Below are 17,884 nucleotides of genomic sequence, written 5' to 3' on the forward strand. Positions count from 1 at the left end.
ATATTAAACTTTAAGGAACAAGTATGAGTGTGATCTGTAAATATTAAAAATCTCTCTTCGTTTCTCGGCATTCGGCAGTCGTCAATGAGTTTGCTTGGTAGAATTCATTAGGGAGAGATTCACTTACTTGTTAGTGTTAAGAGCCATAAAGAATGTAATTGAATGTTTTCTAAGAGAATATGAATATGAATTAATTGTTTTAATCTTAAATTAATGTTTAACACTAGTTTTTTATTTGAATGTGTTACAACAAATTGTTATTTTTAATTTGACATTACTACATATTGTTAACGATATACTCTATATATAACATAATTTATAATGTATGAAACAAATTTAAATATTTTCATCTTATTACATAAAGTTGCACAGTAATGAAATTACAAATGCTTTCGGATGCGAAAAAATATTTTAAAAATTTAACAAACTCGCGAGACATTCCGCTTGACCTCACGACAACATTGATTTTTTGATTAAACTAACAATATTTTTAGATTTTACCAGATAATGTGCGTTTACCACTCGTTCCTATCAATAAAGTTGAGACGATAAGTGATTAAACTTCCTTTATCCCAAGCGTAAAGTAATTCTTCCTGCCAGTTGTAAGTAATTAAATAATTTTGTCGACAAGAATTTACGAATTCTTCTTCCACTTCTTCGGTGTTATTAGAATAGAAATCAAATACAAGACGGATTGTTGCTTCCACTTCATTCACATTGTTAATTGCGTATAGAGATCCGCATGCCACGAACATTTCCCCTACGCTTTGTGGATGCAATGTAAGATTCCACTTAGATAGAGTTTCTAAATTTTCTGAATCAAATTTTATCACTATAGTATTTTCAGAATGTTTTGAGGCAAATATTATCCACAAACCATTCTCGTCGGCTTCAAAGTCTACATAGGAATGGTTAGAATTATATAAATATCTGCTGCCGTCGTGCGCAGCATCCTCGATAAAAAATTCCTGATATGTGTTGGTGAAAACATTAAACTTAATAAATTTATCACTGTTTTTGGCATGGTAATAAAGAGATCCATTGTACATAATATGACCATTTCCTTGAAAGGGATAAGGAAGAATAAACATCCTGTAAATATTATCAACTTCGAAATTGTTCAATGTACTGTACTCGTGTAGTTGTGCGATATCTCCTCTAATGAACCAAATACTGTTATTTCTCAACTTGTTTCCAATAGGATCCGTCATCCACCATCCCCAATCTGAATCAACATTGCGAGAAAACACAGGATTTTCCACATTGTTCAGAAGGCAATCTGCAAATTAATTAAACATTATAAGATATTTTGTTTTATTTAAAATTATCTTATTTGTTAATTTATTTATTACAATTGTCATTCATACTTGCAGTGTAAAAATCATGGTATTTCTAAGTACGTTAGTTATAAAATGTGAGCCCACTGGTTTAAGGGCACGAATGATCACGTGACCTAATTCCCCCGATATTAATATAAAAGCTGGAGTCCCCGGAAGCTCCGAGCGATCGATACCGGAAGTTGTACTTGAGATAGCACACATTTAGTCTCAGAGTCCCCGATCCTTCCCGGGAAGACAGCGGATTCGGATTACGATTCTTTCTACGAAACCGATCGTCGCATACAGCTTTCCTTTAACACATATAGTTATTTTGTTAGCGGTCTGTGAACTCTCTCTCAACGGAAACGGAATTAGGTGCGGCATAGCTAGTAGATAGTCGCCGTCCTTTTGTAAATAACATAGAGTGTAATCGCATTTAACCTCGTTTAACTTGTATATTCTCGTGTATGTTACATTTAGACATTCAATAAATGTTTTGTTTATTTATTAACCTGTCCAACTGTTTATTATTCCAAAACTGGGCCCCTATCGACTTATTTTCGACCTCCCCGCTCGAATATTAGCCCTCCTACAGCCATCCGATAACAACGTGAACAGTTTTTACCAATCTGTGCCGATTAAGTAGCATTTAACGAACAACCCCTGTGCCTCGGCTTCTCACATGAAGTAAACCTTTTGACATGAGAAAGTTTTTGACAAACTGTTTAATCCCATTTAATTTCTGCTTAAAATAATCATTTCATTGTTGTAAGTTAATAAATCAAATAAAATAAATTTTACAAATAGCGAGACAGAGTGAAATTTTATTCACTGCTTCTTTTTTCTGTTGTAGCAATGCACAAATCAGATCATTTTAGTCTAAATTATTTAACAGTTTACTTTCTTTTATTCATTTTATCGAGAACTCAATTATTTTATAATTCTCCGGTGATACTTTGCTACGTATTAATCTCACATCCCTGACATAAGAAGCATAATTTGGTGCTACCGCTAACATTTTGCAACAAGTCCAGTTTACTTTATGAGCGATCCTGACACTACTTTAGACAAAATAACAATGTACAGTACATTAGAAAACTGTGTTTTCTGAGTGTAAATTGATCTACAATCGGAAAATATAATTATTCGGTTATTGTTATCAGTGTGTAAGTTACAATATGCGAATTGCACTATAATATTTTATCTTATTTTAACACTGTAATTTTTAACATTACAACTGTACATTGATTATCTGGATGTATGAATATATATATTTTTTATAAAACACTATAATCAGAAAACGCATTCCAGGCGTAAGTGTTAGTTTTTTTTCTGAGAAATTGAATCATTTTTTTCATTCTTATTACAAAAGATACCAAGGTTTCTACAATTAATTTAGAAATTTTATACTTTATTTAAACATGAAAATTTTTTGTTAAAATATTTAAACCAGGAAAATGTCAGCTGACCATTTTTCGTGATTGCTACTCCTAAGGATAATATAGAAAATCCATACAGTATATCCTAAAGTATTTTCCTACAGTAACTGTACTTATTGTCATAGGATATTTTTATATAAATAATTTACTTTAAAATGAAATTTTTACCATTGAATTGACAATCATTTTGAAAATAGAAAAATGCATAATGTTTGTTTGAATTTTATTGAATTTTATGACAATTAGTTCGAACGTATAACGCTAATACGAAACTATTATTATAGTATTTAGCAACAAAATGTTTTAAATATTGAAAGATAAATTTAAAAAATTCTTTTTAAATACTAAGCTAGCATTAACTGGAACCAGATCTACTATTATTATTTAGTGATGTTCATTCTCCGGATTGCTAACAATACTATAAACATTCGTGTGTATGGGTGACACTTCTTATTTTTAGAACAGATGCTCTTCTATAAATAAGGGCATTCTCTTCGAAATTTTGTGAAGAGATGCTGTCATGTGTTTCTGAATGGTAGACAATGATGCCATTGCTCAATTCCTACTTCTCTTGAAATCGGAAACTTATTTGTTTACCACGAGTAAACAAATAAGATTCCAGATTCCTCAAGTATCCACAATATCCAATACGTTATCACCGTTCGCTCAACACGGTCATTCTGCTTTTCTCAGTTTCATGATGCAGCCTTTCTTTACCTCTGACAATATTGCGTAATGTCTTGGGTTGAATCATAATGGCGCTTATGACGTTCGTCGATTTCCACCCAACATGTACATTGGAAATTCCGAACATTGTATGCCCGTACTAGCATTTTATAAGATTATGGTGTAGTGATTTTAAGCATAGTAGTGACAGTACATGGCAACTGTAATTGTTTACATACGAATAAACAGAGTCTGAAAAATAGTTGTATTCTAGATTCTGCAGTTATCACACAAATCTGTCTGGATACGTTACGAAACAATCGAATATAAAAACGAGTAGCGTAATTCAAATGTTTCCCAACTGAGAATAGTTGGCGAAAGAAATGTTGAGTAGTAGATTAGGTTCGATCTATGTAAAGACAATTTGCTATTAAAAATTTACTAAGATTGTGAATGATGATATTTCAGCCATAAGAATGGATTGACTACATACTGGTTGCATTTGATAGTTTGTAAAATATTAGCTTTTAAATAACAATACTGATTAACTAAATCGCTTTATCAATAGTACAATACGTATATATACATATTTTGTAGATAAAGGTTTATAATTTAAATTGTTCGAAATATTTAAAAACTTCAATACGGGTAAAAACTAATTAGACATTGATAAATAACTGTTATTTATACATTTCTAAAAAGCTCATTATGAGAATTATTTGGTATGTACCATTTTAAATTTCAATTCTGACACGTTCCTAAGAATTCATTATATACACCAGCAACGTTTACAAACAACACGTTTGTAAATGTTAATGGACTGTAACGTTCCTGTACATTCTGAACCGAAACTGTGATCATTTTTGCTTTGAATGACAATTCTTAAATGAATTGTTTTCGGATTGTGTATGGCATGACGTCTTCTCTCCGTCCGCAACCATCTTCGCACAACACCATTGTTTTTACATCTCAGCGTGCAGCAATCTGAACTAACTCATGAACAGACAAGCAAGTAGCCATCATTTGTCACTACTGCGCGTGTTGCATCTCTAGTGATTGTTCACGTAATCGATGCAGGAATTGTAAATTGACGTTGCTTTTTACAAGAAATCCAAAATATTATTATCGTGGCATTATTTTTTAATTATACAACGATTCTCAGTGCCTACTTACTTTCAACCCATTCTGTAGAACATAAGGATTTGTTATTGAAAAATATAAAATATTATTAAAATAACTGTAACATTAAAAACATAGACAGTAAAATTTAAAATGAATTTATGTCATTACCTGGTATTTATTCATTTGTGATTTTTCAAAATTATTAAAGGATAATTAATTTAATATAAATGACATTAAATAATTTACCTTTTTTTCTAATTCCCAAATTTTTCTTCCACTCATGATTATATGTTTCTGTATCGATTACTTTCGTTCCATATTTTCCTACTAATGTACATCGAGTAAATTATAAAATATGTGTTAATTAAATAATTTGCAAGAAAACTCAAAATGTTTCATTGAGTAAATATTCATATAATAAAGGAAAGAAGAAAATATAAAATATTTTAAAGCTATAATTAATGGATTATATTAATTACCTGATGTTGGAGACCCCAACAAACTATCAATATTTTCTGCAACTTTCGATTCTGCTGTTAAAATTGTACATAAACCCTTATAGATAGGAAGGTGTTGAAACAGTAATTCATAAAGCAATTGAGCTTGTTTCTTCCGCGGATCTTCAGAAATTTCACATAGAGAAATACCAGGATCACCTTTAGAACCTTTCTCTCCCAATTGTCCTTTTTCTCCCCTTTGTCCTGAAATAAATTCCATAATAATATTCCTGTCGTAAAGTTATTATTATTATTATTCTAGATATTACATTTTTGGCCTTCTTACTCTCATTAACAGAGGAAAAGTATGGCGATCATTGGAAAATGGCCCCTTCCACACTTTTACATTTTTGGTGTCAGGAGACCTTGAAACACCAAGAAATGCAAAAATAGTATTTGTACTTTTAAATACTTAAATGATTTTACTCTTTTATTTTAACCCAGTTTTAACCTGCACAATCCCTCTTATTTTTATGACTTTTTAAAATTTATAATTTCCCAAAACTCACTCACTCTCTTTCTGTTTTTCTCATTCTAACATGTAGGTTTAGCAAATGTCTCGAAAACATCCAGGACTATATTATATGCAGATTTTTATTAAGCTGCAATTTGAAAAAAATTTTCAGACTTCTAAATGACCAGTACAACTTTATTTTTTGTGAAAAAGTATGCTGTACAAGGGAAAGCACTAATTTCAGGCAGAGAGCATATATTTTAAATTAAATAAATTAAAAATATGATTAAAACTTGCAGCCCTATATTGTAAAGATGTTGCAATAAATAATTGTTTTCTTTTAACAAATTTACCGAAATGGTTTTTTGTAATGTTTTTTTTAAATTTTTAATTGGTTTTTCTTACGTTTTTTCATCGTTTACTTAAGGAACTCTTAAGAAATTTTTTGTAAGTGGCATCTTGTTTTAATTAATTGTAATAATGGATAAAAAATAATTTTTTAATGTAAATAAACAAACAACTTACCATCTTCACCAGTTTCTCCAAGCTGACCTTTTTGACCCTTTTTTCCATTTTTTCCAGGTTCACCTTTATCTCCAAGATTGCCCTTTTCTCCAGGTTCACCTTTTGTTCCAAGTTCACCTTTATCTCCAATACCACCTTTTTCTCCAGGTTCACCTTTTGTTCCAAGTTCACCTTTATCTCCAATACCACCTTTTTCTCCAGGTTCACCTTTTGTTCCAAGTTCACCTTTATCTCCAACACCACCTTTTTTCCCTGGTTCACCTTTTGTTCCAAGATCACCTTTTTCTCCTGGTTCACCTTTTGTTCCAGGTTCGCCTTTATCTCCAAGATCGCCTTTTACTCCCGGTTCACCTTTTGTTCCAAGTTCACCTTTATCTCCTGGTTCACCTTTTGTTCCAAGATCACCTTTTTCTCCTGGTTCACCTTTATCTCCAAGACTACCTTTTTCTCCTGGTTCACCTTTTGTTCCAAGATCACCTTTTTCTCCTGGTTCACCTTTATCTCCAAGACTACCTTTTTCTCCTGGTTCACCTTTTGTTCCAAGTTCACCTTTATCTCCAAGATTGCCTTTTACTCCCGGTTCACCTTTTGTTCCAAGTTCACCTTTATCTCCTGGTTCACCTTTTGTTCCAAGATCACCTTTTTCTCCTGGTTCACCTTTATCTCCAAGACTACCTTTTTCTCCTGGTTCACCTTTTGTTCCAAGTTCACCTTTATCTCCAAAAACATCACTTTCTACTTCTCTTGCTGTTTTAACTATGGCGTTTTTTTTACTTGGTTCTTTGTTGCCTTTAACATTCTTTCCATCTACTTCTTTTTCTTTTGGGATATATAAAAAATACTATTGATTGTATTTAGTAAAAGAAAACAAAATATTACCACAAAGTATGAATAATACACTTTAACTGAAAACGTTATCAAAAATATATTTTATTGAATTTCAGAATTTTGAAAAATGTATGTTTCAATTCTTTGTTTAACACAGTTATAAGTTCTAAGGATGTTGTTCTTATTGTGATTACATTTTCAAGTGATTATTCAATAGTATGTTCTGTACGCAGAAATAGAACAACAATTTCTTGTAGTATATTTATCAAAGTAGTTTAACTGATGAATGGCAGTCGAATTTTCAAAGGATTTAACATAATTTCAAAAAAAAATTCAAATTTTGAAAAACAAATTAAACATCTTAATTCAGATTTATCGCGAATTTGTAAATTATTACGAATCATCTTTTTATACATAAATTTTTTAAGCTTGAAAAACTATTAAAATCGAGAATTTTTACAAATCTCTACATTTTTAGACATCCTGGTGATCAAGAATGTCAAAAAATAAGAAATTCAGTTCTGGTGTGTTGTTCATCTATTTCGTTTAATATTTCACATTGGGATAATAAATTAAAAACGAAATTTGGCCTGGTACTTGTGTATAAGAAGCATTGATACTATTAATTTTTGGTAGTTAAAAATTGAGGGATGAATAGATGAAGCAGGGTTATTTATCATATCTCGGCAGGATGAGTCTTAGTGGAAATTTTATGTTATTTTGATTTACAAGTTTTTTTTATAAAAACAATTTTCACTCACAAAATTAAGCGTTTTGCCATTTTATAATAATTAAAAATATAAAAGTTATTTTAAAGAAAATCTCATAACAAGACTCAGATTGAATGATCTAGTAAGCCATGTTGCTAGATTTTTTTTAAAACTCTTTCCACCCTGTGGGCACTAAGAGGGCCTCTTTTTGCAAGCCATTATAGGTTCGGCCAGGCCCACAATGGGGCGACCGGGTGGTGAGGGACGGGACCCGACATAACCGGACGGACCACCCCCTGAAAAATTCCTGGGGATTTTTCGACCCGTCGGGATTTGAACCCGGGTCCCCCAGAGGGTAGGCTGCCACCTTGACCGCTCGGCCATCCGGCCATCCGGCCATCATGCTGCTAGATTATCACAGGGAGACCTAAGAGATAGTTTGTTGGATGCGTTTTGATCTCAACTTCCTTGGTCGTTTAGACCATTTATTAAAGTCAGCAGAGCTTGATAGCCTATTGTTTGCACACTGATGACGTGTTCACAACCTTTCATTCATTATGCTGTCCGTGGAGAAAATGGAGAAAATCCTTTGCTGGTGTACAGATAATCTGAAAAATGGAAATCTGTGCACAGATAATCGAAACTTTGGTGTAAAATGAAATATGCTGAACAAGTGGTGGATTTAGCACTTTAGAAGACTGAGGGGCAATTCAATTTTAAGGCTCACTCTAAATATTTTCACTACCCCTACACTCCACAATGTGCATTCTATGCGCACGTTTTTTACTCTGGTAGACACTATACTAGTGGACCTAAAAAGTGAGACATAGGGAGATAACGTTGAAAATTAACCAATATAAAATTACAACAGCCTGGCTGTATTTAAAAGGTTACTAATGTTCAGATTCTATTAATTATAAAAATTGTAAACTCAGTACAAAAATTATTAAATTTCATTATGTAAGTGTTAAAAACAAAAAAATCTATAATCCATGGATATAAAAAATAAGTTATTTTAAATTTACTATTGATTTTTGTTTTAAAAATCTAGTAATCTGCTAATAATAAAAATTTATTTGTAAATTATTATAATAGATTTCACTATTGTTTGGTAAATAATTAAGGTAATATAACTTAGGGAATACTGCTAAATTATTAAATATTTTTTATTATGAAAAAGGAATTAATTAAAATAATGTCTCTATTTTGAAAGCTAAATTTTGAGGCCCTCTTAATTTATGAGGCCCCCAGGCACACGCCTCGTGAGCCTGTGCAGAAATCCACCACTGCGCTAAACTGTAACGAAATTTTGATTTGTATTTTGAAAAAATAGATTTTATTTCCACTCATATCTACACGGATGGAGAATCTGCACTAATATTTACAGAGAGTTGTGTGATAAGATAATTAATGATAAATCTATTTATTAAGAATGTACTAAAATATAAACGATGGCATTATTTCTTGATATGTAATGTATATGGAAAATGTAAAATATGAATTTAAATTTCTACAAAGAAGTATATTAAAATGAATATGGCAACACAACACGAACGTTCTGCAGTGACTTTCTACAAGAAACTGGTTTTTATTTACACGTTAGAGACGAGAAAATATCCCGGAAAACTGCACGTCAGGCCAGCTGGTTGGTCAGATGCAAGCCCACGTCTAAATATCAGTATTAAGTGGTTTTGTCTATTCGTCGTTTATAAACCCAACAGAAAAATACGAATTCAAATCTTTTAAGCAAAAAGTATGATGTTCAATCAGATTAATTTGTTATTTTTTGTCTCCTTTAATTTAATTATATAATTATATTATGTAAAATGATTCAATAATACTATCTATAGTCACTGTGTAAACAAACACATTGCTGGTTTTTTTAAAAGTGATCGTTACAATTTATATGAACAGATGTTTCTGCTTGATCAATAGTGATTACATTTGAAAATACCATTATCAAAAAATAATCATATGTACCTGTACGTACCTTTTATTCCTCTATCTGTTTCTCGAGTTGTCTTCTGTTCTTTCATTGTTGGTTGACACAATTCTTCTCTCTTCCCTAGAAACTTTATTTGCGTTAGAATAAAAACAATTGGAGTAGATACTTTAATAGAGAATACCTGTAAAGAATTTTCTTGCTTTTTCACAACAAGCTTCGATGGCAGATTTCTTGATTAGTATGAAAATTAAAAGAAAAACTCAATTAAAGTGAAATATTTTTCATTATTTAATCTTTCAAATTATTACTAGTTATGTTCTCTAATGTTTAAATCTAAACAAATTGACATTCTTAACAATGTTATCGTTCTAATGATTAGTTATTTTGTTTAATTTTCACTATATTTGTTACAACGGTTGACACAGAAGGCAATTCTTTCTTCATTTAATAGCCTTTCTTTAAATCAAAATGCATTTCGGACTTTTCGTCTCTCTTCAGTCGATTTTACAATTGTTTATCTGGCATTTAATTACATTACAATAAGTTATCAGTTACGGTTTGTTGTTATTTAAAATTTCGTATATTGTCTTCTGTGTCAACTGTTGTAATAAATCTAGTAAAAGTTGGATTGAAGAGCAAATCAACAGGATGATAACAAATTCTACTAGATACGAAGCAAATATTGATTTGTTAACAATGTTGTTAACCTAATTACCTGAAAGTGCCAATCATCTGTTAGTTCGTTGATTCCACCACGTTCGCACTGTATCGATGTTGGGTAAAACTGAATGACACATTCATGGTCTTTTGTTAATGTCCTTTTGTTCCTCGAGTGTCCTGGTACTTTACGAAAACGATTCAATCTGTTATCTTCTCTCATCTTCTTGTCACGATATTTTCTCAAATGCCTTTTGATTAATGTGGAGCATTCGAAACCAGAAGAATAGTACACCGAGTAAAACAAGTCACTAATTAAAACACACAATATCAAAACTACTAAAATGTATAGAATCCTGAAATGCAAACAGCAACTTTTATGATAAGTTTTTATCATGACTTTAGTCAGTGTAATAAATCAAAAGAGATAGCAATATGCGCTATCCTTGACTTGAATTTTATAATTATTAACGTTAGTATAAACAGAATCAAAGTCAAACTCTGTCAAATAGGTTAGATTATATTTAGATGCATTAGATACTGAAATCTTTCCAGATTGTTTTAGCTACTAGCAACAACAGATAAAAATTAGCAAGAAGTTGCAAAACTTTCTCAGAAAATGTGTTAAAATTATGTGTAACGCAATCTGTTAACAGATTTTATTAATAAATAAAGTGCATAATGTGTGCAAATATGTTTAATAAACACAGTGGCGCATCCTATTAGCAGAAAAAAACTATTTGCCTTGGGCCCCAGCAACAGAGAGCCACAAACCAATATTCTGTAAAAAATTATTTTTCTCAAATAAATCCCTCAAAGCAAAATTCTTAAAGTCAATATCGTACATGGGATCCCCAATTCAAACTTTTCTGGGCCCAGGTAGCTAAATCGCGCTACTGATTAAACAATTAATTTATGAATGTTCTGATGCAGCGCAAAGTGTATAAATCGGACCCATTATAACGTAAAATCTGTCTGAACAAAAGTAAATTTTCAAACTGAACGATTTGCCACGAAAAATACTAAAACCGGAAACCTGTCTAATGAGGAAAATAAATAATTCTTTTAGGTATCGGTTGCTTAAGTTAACCTGTGTGGACGAAATAACCTGTATAGTCACTTATATTATAGCTAATAATTAAATCAGTAGCTTCTAACGTTATGCTTGTACTAATATCACGAACAATATATTAACGGTGTATATTATTTAGTTGTTTTAATATTATGATATCACGCGAGGGCTTTTTACAGACAGAAGGCAAAGAAGGACGTTAACAAGCTTTCTAATAGATTTATGTTGAAGTAGATTATATTATAGAATAAATATACTTCATCATTAAATATAAGATATATTATTTCTAGATTAAATAATTTTAAATAATAAATAATTTATAAACCTCTAAGATATAATAAAAAACATTACTTAAGAAAATATTTCAGAATTTTACTAAAACTCTAAAGTATCTATATATATAATCGGGACGAGTTGATAATAATAATAATAATAATAATAAGCGCAGAGCCCAAACAGTTAGGAGTTAAAAGTTGAAATTTGGTACACAGTTAGGGTACGTCACGATAACACACACTAAAAAGGGATTTTTTGAAATTTTTCCCCACGGGGGAGAGGGACAAGATTAACGATTAACACTTTCATCAACAATGAAAGTGTTAAGTAACAATGGAGGTGCCAGCAATGGATGTGTTAAGTAACAATGGAGGTGCCAGCAATGGAAGTGTCAACAATGGAAGTGTCAACAATGGAAGTATTGTGTAACAATGAAATTGTTGAGAAAGTGACGTGCAAGACGCAGATGCAGGTTTTTTTTTCGTTTTTGCGGAAAATCGATTATATTTTTAGACCAATCTAAAAATTTTCTAATTAGTCCGGAAACAGGGAGACCCAATTCTTATATTCTGTGAAACGGGTAAGGTTGACTATAACGCAATACGTATAACGTAATCTTCGCTATCGTTACTTGTGCCCGAGCAACGCCGGGCCTATCTGCTGGTTTTTTAATATTTCTAACAATGAATATTTCTAGAAAATAAATTGCGTGTCTCTTTAGATTGTTGCTGTGTTTTGATTAATAGTTTGTAATGTTTACTCTTTGACCGACAATTACGAAAAACAAACAGAAATTCAATTTTTTCACAACTGTTTAAAGCAACTTAATTAAACTTTTATAGCAAGTCAATTGAACAAAACACGAACGTAATAATATTTCTCCATTTAATTCGTTTTAATTCTGTTAACAGTACCGCATTTTTCGAGTAAAGCAATCGAAGGTGAAAAGAGACCTTTCAACATGTAAGGCCAAATATTTCTTATCTATTTTAATGTAATACTTAATAAGTTATAGAAGTCTTTATAGAAATTATGAAAATCCGCTAAATCTTCTATTCTTCTTCATATCAATATGTAAAAAGTTGGAGAATGCATTCACACAATTATCATAAAACCTAAAAGTTGGTTTCTTAATTCCAACAGATATAGTATTTTATCGAATACTTACACTAAAATTTAAAAAATTGTTTATAACTTCGATGCCCCGTATTCATAGACATTGTTTGCTTGGACACTTGCAATGGGAATAAAATTAACGTCTGATATTTCATTATGAAAATCTCTTTCAAAATTTTCTCGAAAATTCTTGCACGAAAGGATCTCGTTTTCGGGTTATAATGTATCTTCTATGAAGAGTGAATCAATTTTTACAATAGTCGGTGTCGGTACAGTGATTGTGTCTCAGTTTTCCGGATCACAGTAAATATTACGGACACGTATTCTTTGATACAGTGTATATTTTATCAACGCTGAATCTATTTTAAATATATTCTATTAGCAGTTATTACTCGTATGTGTAATCCAGTAATGTATCTAAAAAAATACTCGATTTATATAGCGAAATCTTACATTTATTTTTGCACCATTGTGTGTAAAACGTTAACTGTTAAGCATTGTAAATATTGTACATGTATACGGGCAAATACACAGAAGCATTTAGTGTACATATTTAATATTTTCTTCATCTATTTATTTAATACCGCAAAGACTCTAACCAGTTTTGCTACATATTTGCTACATACTTGCTAATTATTGTAAATTCAAATTATGTATTATTTTTGTTTATAGAAAAATATGTAAAGAAGTTAAATGCTGATCCGAAATTTACAGTATTGCTAATAATAATTATTATTACATATTTAATAGTTAAATATTTAATAATGTACAATAATTGTACACTATTAAATATTCTTAGTATATTTTTATAATAAGCTTGAATGTTTTAATTATTACTTACGAAATTTCTGTAATCTTAATATTGTCACATGTTGTACAGTACATAAACTGAAAATTTCAATTGTATGAGTACAGCAATCTTAAAAGTATTAACATGACAAAATTGATGTGATTAACTATATAAATTACCAAGTGTGTATTAGGATATATTTAGGTATGTATTCCAATTGTGGTATTTGTAGTCATGTTAATATTTCTATAATTTGTACAAATATAGGCCTAATCTATATTTACACCATTTTACATTGAGCAGCGTAGCCCGTATGGCGCCTGTTTTAAAAGAACCCAATAAATCAAGCAACCATTCGCAGAGCCTTGTGATTTAAAATGAAAATGGAAATACAAAAAATGGTCATTATAGATCCAATTAATCCTATTTCATAAATGTTTACTAATACAAAATTTAGGCTAAAAATTGCAAATTCCAACTATATATTAGTTACCATAATTAGTGTTTGATCTACAAGTAAATTTATGATGACAACAAACGTAACTACAATTAAAAACGTATGTATGAAAGTGATTAAAGATATTTTTGAATTAAGCTTTCTATTTCTCCCCTATCATCTATAAAAGCTTCCGTTTTCGGGAAAGTGAACTCGGTGTTTCTAAAACATCTGAATTGATAGGTCAGGAAGACCGATAAGAAATAAAATGATCCTCATTTCATTTTGAGGAAGATTTTTATCCATTCGTTAATTTCCGAGAAAAGGTTATCACGTTTGTAGAGAAAAATATATTAGAGTTTTATAGAAGAAAAAGAATACATTTTGTCAATATTTAAATTCTTTGTTACCGTAGTATATAGAAGAATAGCTTCTGCTGGTGGATTTTCAATGGTAAGTCGGCTCTTGTTTAGGTGTAACGAACGTGAAAAAATCCGGAAAACTCTTTTTGGCGAGACACGTGCATTTTTTTTTTTTTACTCGGCAAGAAGATTTGTTTAGATACGTATTTCATAACGCAAAAGAAAAAAAAACGAAAGAGAAAATTGAGGAAATTTCAGAATGAAATGTTTTCAACTCTTACAATATGACTGAATTATGTTATAGTGCACATAATACTATTCAATTTAAATTCCGCTGTAGCTATTGATTTAGAAAGTTCGTGCAACAAATTTAAAATCAGGCTGATCGATTTTAACAATACTATTTTCCACTTTACAGTTCCAACGTCAGACAGATTTACCTTTATAAATTCCATTGAGTGTTTGAATGACCGACTTTTATTGTTATTGCTCTTTGCCAAAAATTAACCAAATATTTTCTTCAGCTTTAAATCGCCATCCTAAACAAAAGAGTCTGCCCAGTGGATTAATAATGATCAAATTCGCCGAAGTGAAACACCATTAATGAAATTTGCGATGTGCGTGTTGTTACTTAAAATAATTTTACATTTATACTCGTTTTTTAGTCGTTACTTGAATATTGTAGAATTTTACCACCTGGTTCATACACAACATCACATTGGTAATAATCATTGTGTAAGTTTTAAATAAGTGATAACAGATAGGCAGCTGACCCGGTTAAGATGGAAGACTTGCTCTGAAGAACCAGGGATCAAATATAGTAAAATCAACAAACCGCAGGATTTTTCGGAGGTTGTCCATCCTGATAAGTCGAGTCTCATCCTTCCAGGTAATACCATTTTGTGCCCACAATGAGCTTGCTAAAAAGGACCCTTTTAGTGCCCACAGGGTAGACAGAGTTAAAACAAATGAGTAATAACATGTAATCTAAAACTTTAACTCAAATATCAAAAAAAAATTACATTTCTGCCAACGCAATATAATAATTCAATAGGAAATTTGAATACGCGTGGATATTTTACAATTGAATTTCTTTGTGTTATCACGCAAAGAACAATATCGTGCCAAAGAACAATACCTGCTGAATATAAATATTTGAATACGTTATTGTTCTGTATCGAACAATAACATATTCAAATATTTATATTCAGCAGGTTTTAAATAGATTTACTTACATTTCCTCCTGTTAAAAAGTCACGCAGTATGATATCTGTTTTTATAATCAAGTTTAGTCTGATTTACTTAGCAATTAATTTTATGATTTTTTCAAATGTAATTTTTCGTTAAACGAAAAAATAAATATTGTTAAATTAATCAACGTAAGCCAATAATTGTTTATTACTTTAAATAAAGTTTTATTTCTTAAAACACATTCATTTAATTCATTATTCAATTTTTATAGTTCATATAATCGATTAATCCATAAACAGTACTCGTCATCACGCGAAGAAAGAAACAATAGGCGTTCGCACAATCAAATAACAATGAATGTTGCATTACTTATGAAATATAAATGAAGTTTACACGATAATGATTTAGTTTGCTTAAGTTTGAGAGAATGAGGCAAAATAACACGTGGGCGATCTGCCAGAAGAAATTGCATTCCGGATAGTGTTTGTACGAGAAGTATATAAGTGTCTGACACGTAAAGAAATTCCCTAAAACTCTACGAAGCCAACCCTTTGGTGAAGTGTGAACCCACAACCACTAACCCGCGCGGTGGATAGTGGTTTTATCGACTCGTACACAAATCGTGTATGGTAATGTTCTTTCGTCATTTCAATTTATTACAAACTAGAAAATGACCATTGCCAGATAAATGAGCATCATCCTATGCTCTGTGAAAGCAGGAAACGAATCTGAACGAGGCACCACATGAATTTTTCGAGATGTGATCTGTTTCAGCCCCGGTTCTCACCATTCCGCTAACTTCATTGCGAAATACAGGATGGGTATTAAAAAAAAGAACTGCGTAGTGTCTATGAGGTGGACTGACTGTAACACGAAATTTCTGAAATCCATATAATTGATTTCCTTTGAATGTAATTTATTTCTCTTTGTGTTAAAAAATTGCGTGTTTACGAATATAAAAGGATATATTGATATTTTCAGCAAAATAAACAGCTTCTTTATACCAGACAGAGGTGTGATGTAGAGATTATGGCTTGTGAATGTTGATGAATGAAAATATCTTTGAAATTCTGGATAAAATGGAAACGATTCCTACATTCAAAGTTAACTTAAATTTGGAATCTCTTCAGGTGCAACACTACCGAGATAGTTGGAATCCTTTGCTGATGTCGATGGTTTTTTGTGGTTTAAATTACCAATCAAGAAGAATCGCTTCATTCGATATCATTATGATTGTTGTAGGTATGTTGTATGGCATTTATGTTACTCTTGGTTTTATTATAATTATAAAATTTCACAATACGACTGCTACGATTTTAACATTTGCGTTTTATGAGTTTCTCATTATTGTCAGTAACGTATCTATACTTCACTTTCAAAGCAGGAAGAACGATATTCGTGAACTTCTCAATAAACTTCACAAAATTCGGAATATTCGTTTAGAAATTGGAGTGAAACGGAAATTTCTAAAGACTAAAGTCATTTTTAATTGGATATGCTTCCTGATAAACTGCATTTTATCAACTGTAACGACTACTTCTGACCAGATTTATTATCAATCTCTTAATTTTAAAATTAGTAAAACTGCAGAAATTATCATTGTGATTTTAAATTGTATTTTTAACTATAGGTTTCTGATAATGCCCATGACTTGGATGTTTCTATTCTTAATGGTAATTTGCGAAGAAATTGAAGATGTTTTAACTTCTTTACTGAAATTAATAAAAAGTTCTCGAGTTTCTTCTACACGGTTACAATCGGCATTGAAAATGTACCTATATATTGTAGAAATCTCAAATGAAATATCGGATATTTTTTCTCCATTGCTATTTATATGGAGTATCTGCATTGGTTGCGGACTTATCTTTAATTTTCACCTAATTTTAGTGGTTCAACCCCACATGAAACTAAATGAGTTAATTTATTTCATGTTTTCCTCAATTGCACCATTTCTGTATTTCATTAACGTATGCGTATCGACATCTAGAGTTACTAAAGTAGCAAAAGAAGTAGTTAAAGCTATTTTTATGGTTTCCATGTTAGATGATGATGACTCTGTTCAAAATTCTGCTTCTCACTATTCTCTTCACGCTAAATGTGTACAAGAGTTGCCTGAATTTACCGCCTGTGAAATGTTTCCTGTAAATAAATCTCTGATTGTAACAATTGCGAGTGTGTTCGTAACATATATTATCATATTAAATCAAATGGATTAATGAACTATAATGGAACACCCCGAAGCAATTGATTTAATTACAAATGTTCTGTTTGTATTGCTGGACATGTTTCATGTGCATTGAGGTGAAATTAAAACAATATGTTGCTACGTAATTTGAGAAATTTCTCATTAATCTGAATATATTTATAACTTTTTTTAATTTGGCGGTTTTCTCTTAGAAATAATGTTGGTTTCATCTGGAATTGTCAACAATTATTAACGATTTAGAAATACTAACGACTGAGGCCCTATACAACGACT

General features: G+C 31.0%; 1 protein-coding gene and 1 long non-coding RNA gene across 2 annotated transcripts; both read right to left on the reverse strand.

Annotated features, from left to right (window-relative positions):
* Positions 1-515: 515 nt before the first annotated feature.
* On the reverse strand, positions 516-8,112 carry LOC136974859 (uncharacterized). Its single transcript, XM_067269842.1, has 5 exons — positions 8,025-8,112; positions 6,023-6,841; positions 5,026-5,247; positions 4,793-4,873; positions 516-1,279 (listed from the first exon to the last, which is right to left on the reverse strand). Exons 1-5 carry the CDS (start codon positions 8,110-8,112, stop codon positions 516-518), a joined length of 1,974 nt encoding a protein of 657 aa, XP_067125943.1.
* Positions 8,113-9,550: 1,438 nt separating this feature from the next.
* Positions 9,551-10,563, reverse strand: LOC136974831 (uncharacterized). Its single transcript, XR_010880707.1, has 3 exons — positions 10,221-10,563; positions 9,687-9,735; positions 9,551-9,625 (listed from the first exon to the last, which is right to left on the reverse strand). It is a non-coding gene; the product is annotated as an uncharacterized lncRNA (long non-coding RNA).
* Between the last annotated feature and the right edge of the window lie 7,321 nt (positions 10,564-17,884).

The sequence above is a fragment of the Centruroides vittatus genome, unplaced genomic scaffold (genome assembly GCF_030686945.1).
Source record: "Centruroides vittatus isolate TY-2023 unplaced genomic scaffold, ASM3068694v2 contig_108, whole genome shotgun sequence".
NCBI classification, from domain to species: Eukaryota; Metazoa; Arthropoda; class Arachnida; order Scorpiones; family Buthidae; genus Centruroides; species Centruroides vittatus.